The sequence below is a fragment of the Seriola aureovittata genome, chromosome 18 (assembly GCF_021018895.1).
Source record: "Seriola aureovittata isolate HTS-2021-v1 ecotype China chromosome 18, ASM2101889v1, whole genome shotgun sequence".
Lineage (NCBI taxonomy): Eukaryota > Metazoa > Chordata > Actinopteri > Carangiformes > Carangidae > Seriola > Seriola aureovittata.
Genome location: NC_079381.1, coordinates 22,512,501 through 22,527,500, shown reverse-complemented (window position 1 = coordinate 22,527,500; position 15,000 = coordinate 22,512,501). Strand labels below are relative to the sequence as shown.

At 42.1% G+C, this 15,000-nt stretch overlaps 2 protein-coding genes across 3 annotated transcripts in view; both read right to left on the bottom strand.

The window, feature by feature from the left end:
* Positions 1–4,116, bottom strand: part of rph3aa (rabphilin 3A homolog (mouse), a) — a 26,317-nt gene extending 22,201 nt beyond the window's left edge. The window contains exon 1 of the mRNA XM_056402761.1: positions 4,005–4,116. The gene's annotated coding sequence lies outside the window, so the exon portion shown is untranslated. The remainder of the gene's footprint in view (positions 1–4,004) is intronic.
* A 5,668-nt stretch (positions 4,117–9,784) lies between these two features.
* Positions 9,785–15,000, bottom strand: part of ptpn11a (protein tyrosine phosphatase non-receptor type 11a) — a 17,542-nt gene continuing 12,326 nt past the window's right edge. For both annotated transcript variants that reach the window (XM_056403525.1, XM_056403527.1), the window contains exons 13-16: positions 14,796–14,947; positions 14,574–14,692; positions 14,270–14,375; positions 9,785–13,209 (exon numbers count right to left, since the gene is read on the bottom strand). In XM_056403525.1, the coding sequence (XP_056259500.1) occupies positions 14,306–14,375; positions 14,574–14,692; positions 14,796–14,947 (341 nt within the window). In that variant the 3' untranslated portion in view covers positions 9,785–13,209; positions 14,270–14,305. The remainder of the gene's footprint in view (positions 13,210–14,269; positions 14,376–14,573; positions 14,693–14,795; positions 14,948–15,000) is intronic.

Genomic DNA, 15,000 nt, shown 5'->3' with positions numbered 1-15,000 from the left:
AGGAAAACTCCACCTGCTGATGAAGAACAGCTGCTGTTGTCAAGGTAAAGAATGAACTTAAATTTAATCTTTTAAAAACTTTTTTGTTTGTAAAATTATTAAAACTGCACTGACGCAGCTTTGCACACAAACCTGATACACACACATTTATCGTATCGAGGTCTTTACACCATTATTGTCTATGTTTCTTTAAATGGGTTCCGATGAGGGCGACCCGGTGACAGATTGCTGGTGGTGGTGTGTGTCGGACATTTTCGACCTGAGGCCTCCTGACAGAATATTTGGGTCATGCAGGGGAGAGATCTGCACACGGCAGCATGTAAAACTGTCATAGTAGTTTTCTATTCACAGCTGACACACAGACACACTCACACTCACACTCACACTCACACTCACACTCACACTCACACTCACACACACACACACACACACACACACACACACACACACACACACACACCACCCTTCCTGGCTGTGAACAGATCTAGTGCACCCATGATACGCAGCCAATCAAACACTTCTGGCCACAGCGGATCTGTGCGGCACATCTGCTGCGCTGAGACGATTCCCGAGCGCCGGAAAACGATGACGCCTCAGCTGCAGCTCTGACGAGGAGTTATTACTGTACAGCTCAAACGTCCAAATCACTAAAACGCTCCAGCGAGCGAGCTCATGTGGAACAGTCCTCACTGGAAGTAAATGGGAAAATGGGAAATTCATAAATTCTAGTTGCTTGCCGATATGGATCGGGTCAGACGGACTTGACCCCGACTCTGACGGTGTTTTACGACCCGAGAGGCAATTTAACCGAAACTGGACAGATGCCCGTAAAACATCTATCAACAAAAAATAAAAACCTGATGGGCTGACAGAAACTCTTTTCATCTGGGAAACATGTCACATTAGAATCACACGTCAGTCTTAAAGACATGTCCGAAGAAAATCATCCATGTTAATACGTCGATAAGGTGTTTTGTTATATAACACAAGACATGTCATGAGTGTTTCCACTTTTAACTGCAGTGAACCAATGACAGTCTCTTTTTATAAGGAACCAATCCTGTCACCTTGTGGGGACGGGGGGCGGGGCTAAATAAACCTGAAACTATGTCAGTACAGAGAGAGCGAGAGTTAGCATTAGCACAGCTGCTAACACTGTGTCAGCCACTGCCAGCTACAAGCTAACAAACAACATAAAGAAATAAAAGATGCTAACTGCGCTAACCATTCTGACCCGTCTGCTAGTCTCTGGTTCTGGTCTCGACAGACTCCTCCTCTGAGTCTGGGTCTGACTGAGGCTCGAACATGAGGCTGATGTTTCCTCCTCTAACCGTCTTCACACTCTCTGCTCTCTCACCTGTCCACCTGGAGCAGGCAGGTGCTGGTGGGCGGGGCTCGAGGCCTGATCCAGATTTCTCAATGAGGAAGTAAGAGGAGAGTTTTTGATTCATTGTTTATCACCTTTTATGTGGGAAAACAACGTTAAACAAAATATTAATCACAGCAGAGGATTTTTACGTAGATTAAAACGTGTCTGGAGGAAACTTAAGGTGAAGAATCATCCAGTATAAACATCATTTTAAACTTGGCTATCGCAGCAATACATTTTCAGTTGCAGCAGGCAGCTGTTTTCAGAGAAACATCTGTAATAAACAAAAACAAAAAACAAAAAAAACCCACTGTCCACTGCAGCAAACAGCAGCCAGACTCAGTCAGAGAGCAGCTGCTGAACATTTTGGAGCAATTACAGTGAGATATTTCCCTCAGGAGTCGGTGGAGACCAAAAGCAGAGCTGAAAAGAGACGGAGAACTGGACTCGTGACGTTCTGCAGCTGCTGGACGTGTAAACAAGCAACTGTCTCTCTGTTCCCGCTGCCTCCGAGCAGCCGCAAAAACCAAATCTGTAATTGCAGGATTAAACAGATAATGGTTAATCGACCTCATCCTGACATCATCACTAAGCTGTTTTTGCCACTAAAAGCAGCTTTCATTCAAGACAATTAAGTCTTTAATGCCAACACAGTAAAACTCGGACAAACCCCACAGTAGGAAGGATTTCCCCTGAGATCAGCAGTCAGGGGCTGTTGAGTCGGCGTGAACCGTTTCCACTCAATCACATTAGCCACATCAGTCAGCACCTGAGAGCTCAGCAGTCTGTATAATATATATAATGTATATGTAATCCACCGCCACCCACGTCACGCCAGCCGCAGTCGATACAGCTGACTGGGGGTCAAAAGGGGGCGTTCAGCCGAGATTACAGGGAGCATGGGAAAGAAGAGGGGGCTCGATAAAACCCGACTTTGTCCAGGGAAGATAGACCAAATAAAAAAAGTGAGTATTGCAAATCGATTTCACATACACACACACACACACACACACACACTCACACACATACACACTGACCAAGTGCATGCTTCCTTTCTTCCTCTCCCTCCCTCATCCCTTCCCTCTCAGCTTTAGCTTCACTCCACGTCCTGAGGGTTTCTGACCAGAGACTGAAACAGGGGGGATGAAGGAGACGACAGAACGCCTCCTCGTCTCTGCTGCACACACTCTTCACACCAAGCAGCTCTTTTATTTTACGGGGGAATCGTTGGACTTTCTCGCTGTGAGGAAATATGAAGCTCCAGCTCAAAGGCGGTTAGCTTAGCTTAGCATAAAGACTGGGAACAGGGGGAAACTGCTAGCCTGGATCTGTTTAAAGGTTAAAAAACAAGCCCCTCTGAAGCTCAACACATTATATCTTGTTCTGTTTTTTGTTGTTGTTGGTTTTTAAACCGCACAAGCTGCTGGATTATTTATCATAGTGGTCGGTCTACACAAGTTGCATTTTTCAACTATCCATCTCCTGCAGGACGGATGGAACGATCCGTCTGCACAACGTCAGGACGTTTTGTTTGATCTTTACGCACATGAATGCAACACAGAGTGTGTTTTTACACTTCAAGTTTTCTCCTCTTCTCCCGGGTGACACTGCGTCTGTGCACACCCTGTGTAGGCACAGATGGAAGACTGAAGCTGCGGCGGATCCACTCCCTCATAAGTACTTGATGTTAACAGGCCCCTGGTGATGGGCTCATTCATTAGCATACATTACAGTTAACAAGCCTGTGGATGTGGAGGAGGATAAAACGCTTAACGTTCAGCCGACTAAGCTTTTTCATACCAGAGCTCCACCGATGTAAATCTGCGTGACTTGATCTTATCAAAGATAAATGTCAGTGTCGGCGTCGACTGTTTGTTGGAGGATGAAAAACTAAAAATTTCAGTAAAGATATGACGTCATTTAGAAGCAGCGTTATATGGTTATATAGTCCGTCCACCAGAGAGCACTGACAAGTGAATTCATAAGTCTGAATTTAACAGATTCTTCCCTCGATGGGTCATAGTGGTGATCACGTATCAACATGAGTAATCAATAAGAACGGCAGTAACAGACGTATGATATATGATTTGAATGTTTACATATGTTCACGTTTTTAAAATACTAAACTCTAGATATTTATATCTGAATCAGTAAGTCAGACTCTATTTAATAAGAAGTTAAACTCAATATTACATCTGAAATCTCTCTGTCAAAAAAAGGTAAATTGACAATGTAACTCTCGTGACATCATCGTGCATTTTAATAAATTAAACAAGACGAAACGAAAACACAACTACTGATAATAAATTATATTTTTCATGATTTTTTTTGTTGTTAAAAAAGTCAAATAATTAATAGAAATTATTATTATTATTTAAAGGAGGAAATAAAAAGGTCTAAAAGGGGAAATACAGGAAATGCTCCTTTAACTTTAGCAGGTCGTTAGATTAGTATTATTGCTGATTGGACAGGTTTTTACTGAACAACAAACTAGTTTAAATTAGCAGGTTTTATCTGCTGCTGTGAAAAAATTTAAACATAAAAAAGCACCAAAAAATGTAATTTTTCATCGTAAAAACAGAAACTGTTCGAGTTTCAGCAGCTAGAATAAATAAAAGCAGAGGTGTTGTCTTACCTGAGCGTTCACACAGACGAGCTGTCGGTCTTTCTCTCTCAGAGCTGCTTCACTGTTTCAACCAGCGGCTCCGACTCAGCATCCAGCATCCTCTCCGGTCCTCTCCTCCTCACTGTCAGCCTCCTCAGCACACACACTGTAGTAAAACCCTCGCTCCGCCTCCCCCCCCCCCCCCTCCCTCCCCCCTCCTCCCCCCTCCTCCCCCCTCCTCCCTCTCTTTCACTAAATCCTTCCACTCTCATCTCATCAGGGAAAGAAAAGATGGTGATGCCACAGTTTTAACTACAGTACCATTCACTCTGCTACTACGATTTTCCAGTGGTGGAAAGTAACTAAGTACATTTACTCAAGTACTCTACTTCAGTGCAGTTTTTAGATTCTTTACTTGAGTATTTCTATTTTACACAACTTTAAACCTCTGTGTCCAGCTCATTTCAGAGGGAAATATTCTACTTCTTCCACATCGTTACTTCCCAGATTAAGATATGACATTATTACTAGTATATAAAGATCATTTCTAAGAGACAGAGTTGCTACTTGAAACGTTTCTCGTTCATTTCATCAACTGTTTGATGCACGAAAGATAAAAATATAACGTTTCCAACAACAAAAGCAAAATCCCAAAACATAAACGTGAACATGTGAATCAGAACTTTGTTTTTTCTTCTTCCTTCTCATTTATCCATCAATCATCTCACGACCCCTCAGATGGATCTGGTGACCCCCCCCCCCCCACCTGAAACAGCTGCAACAGTAAAATGCTACTGAAGCATCGATGACTCAGGATCTAATAATGTCAGATATAATAATACATCATCACGGGAGACGTTCTTTCTGCGGAGTGAGTACTTTTACTTTTAACACTTGAAGTATATTTTGCTGATAATACTAATGTACTTAAGTGAGATTAAGAACAGGTCTTACTGGATTATTTTTACATTGTTTTATTGGTTCTTTTGCTTAAATAAAGGACCTGAAATCTTCTACAATCAACCAATTAACAAATTAAATTTCTGTGCTGTGACTGTTTGATGGATTTCACTGGACCGTCCCGACTGTACACGTGTGCTGTAAACTGGCTGGGCTTCACGCACCATATGGGAATGCTTTCTAATAGATCTATTTTTGGTCCTGTATTTTCCCTCAAGCAAAACAGCTGCACTTATTATGTGCAATACAATACAAATCCAATAGGCCCGCTGCACTGTGCAATTACAGACCATAATGATTATGTAATTCTATTATTCAGTCAACAAAGACGTGACTTAACCTAAAGCCATTTTCACCAACAGTCAGTGGAGCAACAAAAACACTGTCACCGTCACACGTGTGGGACGTCACACTGACATGACAAATGCATCTTCACGTCACCGACATCTTTGATTTATTGGGTTGTGGTCGGTGTGTCCCGGGGGAACACTCTCTGCCCCCCCCCCCCAAAGGCTCGACTAAAATTAAACAACTGCCAGTCATCCAGGCTGTGCAGCGGTGGTCGGCCTGTTGTTGCCCTCTTGTGGCTCCTTCATTGTAATGTCTAATAATTTTCCTCTGCCCCCCCACCACCACCCAGCCCCCCCTCAGCCCCCCAGCCTGTGCCTGCTGTGTAATTACGCTACATTGCACACTTAATTGGCCAAACATTTCGCCAGGCGGGGGAGATTTGCACGAAATTGAATGTTAAGTCAAGCTTGAAGAAAGTGCCAAAACAAGCTGAAGATGAGAAGAACGTGTCAGTTCATGCAACAGGACGGACGCTTGAGTTTGTTCTTCATTAATAAAAAAGAAAGAAAAGTTGGAAAATGTGAAAGTTGGATTTAATGACGGATGAGATGTTAATTTGAGCCTCAGGCCCAATAAACAGGAAGTGATGCGAGATGACAAAATAAAGTGCAGGCAAATAAAATAGAGCTCTGTTATTTAACAAGAGCTTTTATGTTTCACTCTCTTTTCTGGGTGGAGAAACAAAAGACACTTTCTTTTTTTATTCTGTAATATTTCTAAAAATGAATCTGAAAAATAAAATAAACAACCAAAAACAAAAACAAAAGTTTTTAAGACGCTTGAAATTTTATACTGCAAACATCAGTTTTGCAAAACTCTTCTTCACACAGGGAAACTAATAAAGATCTACCCTTTACAAAATAACAGCGATGCTAGAAGTAAGTAAAAATAACAACATCTACATTAATGCCACCATTCAAGTAAAAATGCAGAAATATTAGCATCAAAATATACTTGAAGTACCAAAAGTAAAAGTACTCATTGTGCAGATTTGGCCACTTCAGAAAACTACATATTATATGACTGGATTTTAAATTACTGAAGTATTGTAATGAAATGTAAGAATCACTTTAATGTTGCAGCTGGTAAAGGTGAAGCTGATTTAATGACTGTGTACACTGCTGGGTAACTTCATGTACAACCATAATCTATCAGGTGATTTATATTTTGTATTAAAAATAAGAATCTTTAGAGTAAATTAAATAAAAAAGTTAAATATTATTGCGGAGTAAAGACAAAATGTGAAGTTATTTGCAGCGAAACAATCAAATGTCGTTAAAATAATCAGGACGAAGCAGAGCTCCCTAAGACACATGAGGACACACACACACACACACAGACACAGACACACTGCAATCCTGTTTTATGACATTGTGTGTGTGCTCATGTTTCCCCACACGACTTCCTGTTGGATTTATGGATGAGTGCGACCTGTCAGCTCAGCACAAAGATCCACTTTAGGTTTTAGGAGGTTTGATGTTTTCACCACAAATGAACCAGTTTGTTAATTGAGTTTCAACCATTAAGCTTGAGGTGGTTCGTGTCCGAATCTTTCCTCACATATTTACATAATTAAGCGCCGGTTATGCAAACACATCACACTTATATAAGCCAGGGAGGAGACCTGCGGATCGGCTAAGGAGCGGCTCAGAGACTGTCTGTCTGCATTAGCTCCAGGATGCTACGGCGCGCAGCACGAAGAGGCCGAGCTCTGATGGCCGCATGATGTGATGGAATCGGATCTGCAAATGATGCAGAAGTGATGCTTTTCTTTCGTGGTTAGAGGAGAGGAGGGGCCAAAGGGCTGCCCGTGAGTTAGTGATCCCAAACACTGCACAGCAGACAACAGCAACAAGACGAGCAGAGCCGGCGTGCAGCTTAAGCTTAACTAATGTCTTAACAACAGGAAATGCCGGGAAGACCTCAGGCTTCGTAAATCTTCCTCATCTTAGAAGTGGCCACGGGAGAATTCATTTGCTCTGCTTTCAAAGAACAAAGAGGATTTTCACTGTCCCGTAACAAGACCAAGGGACGGGCTGTTCCCGATCAGAAGTAAAGTTTCTAGATGTTCTGAGCGACCACAAGTGAAGGTGGAGGGAAAAGCAGGCCGTCATGAATATGAGCGTAACGGCTCACCAGTGTCGCACCTGGACGAAATTACAAATATCTGGACAAACGTTGGTTCAGAGATGGAAGTAGACTCCGTGACGTCACCCACAGGTTTCTGAAGAGCGGGTTTGGAGCTCAGAGTGAGCTGCTCCACCGTCGCCATCTTGGCAGTGTCTGACTCCGCCTCCTAACCAGCTAATCCAAAAATGGGCAAAGAGGTGGAGCGTGTGTGGAGCTGAGACTTCAGTGCATGTCGGTTTCTGGCAAGCGTGCACTCACCCACCTGTCACTCAAAGAGGCCACACCCTCAAAATAATAATTTTTTACAATAGTTCATTCAGCTTTAAGATTTTCCTAATCATACAGAGACATACAGGATTCTTCAGATTACTAGAAAAATTCACAACCTCCAAATTTGGAGATGCGTAGTTTTTATGGAGATATTTTGGGGGAAAGAAAAGACATAAAAGACTCATGTGACAATAAAACAGAGCAGGGGAAAGACAGGGAAGCTCTGCAAATGACGGCTAAATGCCAAATTCATTACCACGCATGCTGAGAGCTTAAGGTCGATGACGTGTAGATATTGTGTGTGTGTGTGCGTGTGTGTGTGTGTGTGTGTGTGTGTCTGCCTGTCTGCCCTGCATGCATACATACACATGTCTCTGTTGAATAATGTCATTAATAACCCTGGGTATGAAATCCTTCAGAGGAATCATCCAGGTGCTGCTTGTTTGCTCTATATACCCGAATGCCTGGAAGTGTGTGTGTGTGTGTGTGTGTGTGTGTGTGTGTGTGTGTGTGATAACCCTTCCACACGTATCCCTGTTGGGTGGCAGGAAACGATCCTAGTGGTGCGGCTCAGTCTCGTCCGTCTCCAGCTGACGTCGCCCTGAAAGAGACGGAAGAAGAGAAAGATATTTTATATTTCATTTCAGTGGAAAATCTCACATTTAAACACGACACAAACCTTCATGATGCGACACACCAACACGGCTGGATTAACCTCCCACAGGTTTCTCGCCTCACACGTGATAAAAACTGTTACTTACCTTTATCCTCCGTCACATGACTGATCTCCCTCCTTCACCGCCTCCAGGCCAGAAACAAAAACTGAGCACATTTCCCATTAAATCTAGATCACCAGAAACCATAACAAGTTACGGATTAACTGCATTATAAACATGACAGAAAACGATACCGCGCTCAACCAAATAACAGAAGTGTGTCTGGACCTGGTGGGAAACATCTGGGTCATTGTGACCTCAGCAAAAACTTGAACAGACTCCTCCTCCTGCAGAGAGAATAGAAATGTCACATTAATAAATATAAGAAATTGTTCTTTATTGTTGTGGATTTGTTCAGTCCAGAGTCTTGTTCCTCAGGTCTCTCTTGTTCTCTGTCTTCTGGCCAAATGTCATTATCCTTATTAAGCACTGAGCCCATGTCGGCTTCATTGTACCTTGTCCTACGAGGCAAACGGGATTAGTTTAAACTAATACTGATCCTTACTCAGTTCTTAAAGGTCTCCAGATGAGATTTAATGGAATTCTAACAAAAAGCCACACAATCAAATTAGTCAACCACAAAGAAAAGAAGACGGGAGGACCAGAGTTAATTCTACTTTGTGTATAGATCCCATAAAAGCTTTTCTCTTACCTTGTTAAAGGCTCATTTCACCCAAATTACAAAACCACATTTCCGCAAAAACCTCAAGTGGTATTTGGCATCCAGGAACATTTTGAGTTATCTGAAGTTCTTACTCACGCATTTTCCACACAAAGTTCAGAATTTAAAACAGAATAACTCGTCTTCTTTTACATAATGTCACATTTTACACAATGTGACTTACAGTTTTTGAATTGTGGCCTTTAAAGCAACAGGAGAGCCGTCTGACTGTCTAAACACTTCAACTCCTTTCACCTAGTACTCATCAACTGGCTCAAACTGATATTTATTTATTGTTCAACTAACAGTTCAACTGCTTTCAGATCTCACATTTCAGCTGACACTTCAACTGTCGGTGCTTATTAACCAACATCTGAAACACACTTCAATTGTTTCCAGTGATTTCTGTTCAGCTGACATTTCAACTGCTTTCATTTGTTACTGTTACTGACATTTAAACTGCTTTCATCTTTTATTTTAATGACATTTCACCTGCTTTCACCTTTTCCTCTTCAAGCATTTACACTTTTACACCGTCTGTTCATTTCAGCTCTATTTTGACCGCTACTTCAACTTCCTTCAGTATTTCAACTACTTCATCTTCAATTTACATGCAACATTTCTCTAGAAAATTCAGCGTTTGACGCGACACATCAGATCATTTCATCTGAAGTGACTAAACTTGCGACGTTTTCTTAGAGTCACGACAAAGAGACACCAGCTTAATGAGGCATGAGCTAGCCATTTATTGTTATTGAGGAAGTTAACATGGTTAACTGCATTGAAAGTCATACAATAAACCTCTTAAGCTTTGTGAGAGGTCCCTCCCTGTGTCACAGAGAGAAAGCTGTAGGAATATACATACAGTATATCTTATTGGCAAGTAGATATGTTTTTAGTAAGTACATTCTCCTCTACCTGGTACTCATGTACAATATACATGTTAAAAAATATAGTTTGTTTGCATTGCGATCACCGTTTTTTCCTTTTTTGTTCAGGATGTTCAGGATGAAAGAATTCACATTTAAGTGTTACAGGTTCTTGAATGGCGGTGGAAACTAAAGAGCACTGTTTTGTCTTTTTAATACCTATCACATACACATAGGCATATGCATAGAAGGCACGTCTATGCATCTAAATTGCTTACATGATAAATGGAAAGCAGTTTTATCATCTGCGAAAAAAAACAAAAACAAAAAAACAAAAACAAGAAAGAATTCAAGAACTTATGGCTGATCTGCAGCCACACTCTCACAGCACATACACGCATCCCTGCACACACACACACACACGCACACACACACGCACACACACCACAGGACGCAAAACACCACAAACAAGCATTCCACTAAACATTAGACAAGTACAAACTCATCCGCTCCGACGATAAAACTGCATACAGTACACCACACTACAAAAGATCTCGTAACTCAGTCAGTGGATGGTGTTCACCCGGGAGAGAAGCTTCAAAGAACACTTGCTGTGAAGCAGCAGCCGAGTGTTAGCAGAGTCCTCCGGTGGGAGGAGGAAGCAGCCCCCCCCCCCCCCCCCCCCCAAAAAAAAAAAAAACCAAAACACTGATTTCATGATTTTTTAAAACACAAAGAACCTGTTCAATCCTGGATCAGTGGTGGCTGAGAACTGTCCCTCAAGGCAAAAGAGAAGAGCCGCTTCTTCCTCTTTTTTGTTTTTCCTCAATCAAGAGATTCCGAGTCAGCACTGTTACAGTAAGTTCAATCACGAGACTGCAGTTTCTCAAGGCGAGTGACGGTAAGCAAAAATGTGCAGAAGCTGGGAAGGCTTGACGAATGAAAATACTGTAGGCCACGTGTTTGAAATGAGTTAGTGAGTGAGTGAGTGAGTGAGTGAGTGAGTGAGTGAGTTTTCACCAGAGTAGAAAATATTTAACTTCCCTCAATACTGCAGCTGATTGAGAAGATAAAGTCCAAAGAACAGTTTGACATCTTGGAAAATACACCTTTGTGTTTTCTTGCACGGAGTTAGAGGTGACACAAGATACCACTCTCATATTTGTACACTACATATGAAGCTAGTGCTAGCAGGTGATTAGCTTAGCTTAGCTTAGCTTAGCAGGAGGAAACAGCTAGCCTAGCTCAATCACCTTTTGGACAACTTGTCATTTTTACATTTTTCATGCATCAAACAAAACAAGATGTGTTGGAGTAATTACTGACTTTAGAGGTGCTGGTAGCAGGATTTTATCTTTCTTTTGGACAAAATCAGGACAGGTGTTCCCACCCGTTTATCTTTGTGCTTCTTTATGCTAAGCTAAGCTAATCTGCCATTGGATGTAGCTTCATGATTCGCATACAGACTTGAGAGTGGCATCACCGTTTAGCACCACCTCGAAAGCTCACCAATTAACACATTATATCTCGTTTGTTTACTCCGTCGTGCTGTGCCCTTTGGACAGAACCAGGCTAGCCGTTTACCCCTGTTTTTTTTTTTTTTTAGTGTTTACGCTAAGCTAATCAGCTGGTGGCTTGCTAGCTGGCTTCATCTTTAGCGTGCAGACGTGAGAGTGGCGTCTATCTTCTCATCTGACTCTGTGCAAGAAATTAGATGAGCGATGTTCCGTTAAATGTTTGACTATTCCTTTAAAGTTTGATTAACATCGACAGAAAACAAGAAAATACTCTCCTATTGAAACCTGTATACTTGTGTGTGCATGTGTTTTAACTACTGAATCCAGCTGACTATCACAGGCCCAACAATCTACAACCACGACACTGACTATCTATTCTGCCCAAGCTGAGAGATGTGCGATTGCTTTTTTAAAACAGTGACTCTTAAACTTAAGTACATGTGGTGCTCAAAATAGGCAATGGTACACAAAAAGGCATTTGTCTTTAAAAAGAACAATAAAGAATGAAAAAAAGTAATACGCACTTTTTAAAAAAAACAAAAACAAAAAAAAAACTTAAAAAACAAAGTTTCTTTTATGGTTTTTGGCAGCCGGGCGTCTGTGGCGATGCCTGCAACTAAGAGACACAACTCCCCTGAAATCTTAATACATCGTCACACTGACTTTGACATAGAAGTGCAGGCATGAAGGGGGGCAAAAAGAAATCACAACACGTGCCCCCCTCCCCCCCGAAACTCCTGTGCTAACCCCAGATTAGAGTATTTATAAATCCACCAGGTGAATCAAGGCTTGACTGTAACTGTTATGCTGCTAAATAAAAGTGCAGCATTAAGGACATTCGGCTTGAGCTCAGGAATGGTTAACTAACAGACACTGTGTATCCCAACAAAAAGCATATTGAACCCCATGTGAACTAGAAAATAATAATAATAATAAAAATAAAAAGTTAATTCACACTCTGAACTGCTTGAATGTACATTTCTCTTCAAGGCGGTTCCGGCACAAAACAAAACAAAACAAAAAAAAGGAATTAATGCTTAGAAGTCAGTGGATTATGAATCAACAGATCAACTGTAAGTGTGATATTACACTACAATTCCAATACTTCTTCATTAAGAGATATTACTCCATACGACACAGTGAAAACTGGACAGTAATCACTGGAGATTTTGCACCACTTTTGTCCAAACATAAGGTCTCGTCTCCCGCTGCTTTAAAGGCTTTTCAGGGCCGAATGGAGACTTTTAATTGGCTGAGAGTCGTGGATAAAATAATTTGTGGTTTTGGCACAGGCCTCGTTCAGGAAACTCACTTCCGTCTACACAACACAATTTACATAACTTTCCTTTGGTTAATTAAAAAAAAAAAAAAAAAAAAAAAGAAAAACGTAGAAAAATGAGAGATGAGCAAAAGGTTAGCTAGGTTTTTCCCTCTGAGGAGAGCGCTCGCTGTTTGCAGCCCTTGTCGCGGCGAGATTTACAAAGGCTAAACCCAAACTGCGGTTTAGTCGGGGGATTTAGGCTCTTCTGATGATCACAGTGGTTTAGAATTCAACTACAGGGCAAATGTTCATGTAAGATGAGCGAGAACAGGAGGACCCAGGTGTCTGGTCTCTCTCACGTTTCTGTGTTGGTGTTGTTGTTGGTTTTTTTGTTTTGTTTTTTTGTTGTTTTTTTTTTCCTCCATTGTTCCATGTCATTACGGTCAAGTCTCAGGCGTCAAGGTGTGGCTGGCGAAAAAAACCTGTCAGGTATCAAGATCCTGAAGGAGACAGAGACACAAAAACAAAAATGTGATTTGTATTTATGTAAATTCTCAAATACTTCATTTACCTCACCTGCAGAGAAACCTGCGGCTTTACTGGCTGCTTTCACACACCGGCCTTTATTCCTAATTTTAGAGTTTAGACAAAGTAGATTTTCTCTCATCTTCTTCTTTTCTGCTGTTTTAATTTGCTCTTGATATAAACTCAAAATTTCCTCCATATTTATCTGCCGTCATGAATAAACTGTTGCTGCGTCTCAAATCAGATACTTCAGTCACGACACTCACACGTCGTACACCGGGTTCTGTAAACACTCACCGGGACAGACGATCGTATCATGTGACCATGTCGCCCACCTGTCCGGCTGCTTTGCTCACTTTACTGTGAATGAACGTTTTACTTTCCCGTGTCCTTCTTTCTCGGTCGCCATGGTTCTTTACCTTTCTGCTGCAGAGCCAAGATGGCGACCGTAGGGTGAGAAATGCCCATGTTGTTTTTTTACCTTTATTTATTCAGGGTAGTTTCACTTTCACATAAGGATTTGGCTAAGTGCTGTTCTTTCCCTTTTTCCTGCCAGTCTGGGGATCGAACCGGCGACCTTCCAGGCACAAGCCTGCTGGTCGATGTGAACACACGTACGCTCCCAAAATAACAAGTGTGAGTGTAGAAGTACATGAACTGAGACACAGCAGATATAAATGCAGCATGACGTACACCTCAGCAGCGCTAATCTCTCTCTTCATCTAAACTCACAACAGGACAGAGATGACAGGAACTGGGGGGGGGGGGGGGGGGGGGGGGTGATAGCCCACAAAGTTTTCACTCAAAAATGGATTAGAATACTTGTGATCAATGTGACCTGGTTTCTGATCAAGCTACTGAACTTTCTGCGCAGATGTTTCAAAATAAAAGTCATCAGGTGGTTCAAAAGGTGTAATCCCTCTTTTCTCCTGGCTGACCTGAGAGCAGTATTGTTCTTAGTATTAAGAGATTTTTTTTGGCCAATGAGCTAAAAACACAGGAGCAGCATGTTGTTGTTGTTGTTGTTGTTGTTACCTGGAACTGATAGAGCACTGGGGTCAAAGTTGAATCTCATCTGAAGCTCTTCTGCTGCTGCATCAGGCCCACGTTCTCATACACTCTAGAGCTGTCCTCCCTCATCCTGGCATCACACACACACACACACACACACACACACACACACACACACACACACCACACACACACACACACACACACACACACACACACACACACTTCAGTGAGAAACTACTCACAAGGCTTTCAGAAAGTGATTTAATAGCGACCTAGAGAATTGAACAGGTTCCTGCAGGAGCCTTTTACCAGCAGCGTTACTTACTCTGTGCAGGTGGGAGTAGGAATAGGAGTGCAAGGAGGCAAAGGGCTCTGCTCCCCTCCAGTCAGGTCAGACATAGAGTACTTAATGTTGGTGTACTCGCGCCCTTTAATCTTACTTTTCTGCAGAGGAGAGGAGGACAGTGGGAGGTTAGAGAAAGGAGCAGGAAAAAAAGAAAAGAAAGCTAAACTGTTAAAAAGAAGTGAAGCGTTGTGCGCTGCACACCTGCTCTTCCTCTATGCGTCTCTGCAGCGTCTCTATGTAATGCTGCACAGCCATGTAGATGAATCTGTACTGCGCCTCGGTCTGCACCATCCCAGAGCGCTGAGAACGAACCATCTGGATGGTCTTTGGCACGTCGATGTCACAGTCCACCCCTGCAGCATGAACACATGAAACCTCACACTGACACATCCTCAGTACTGCCAAC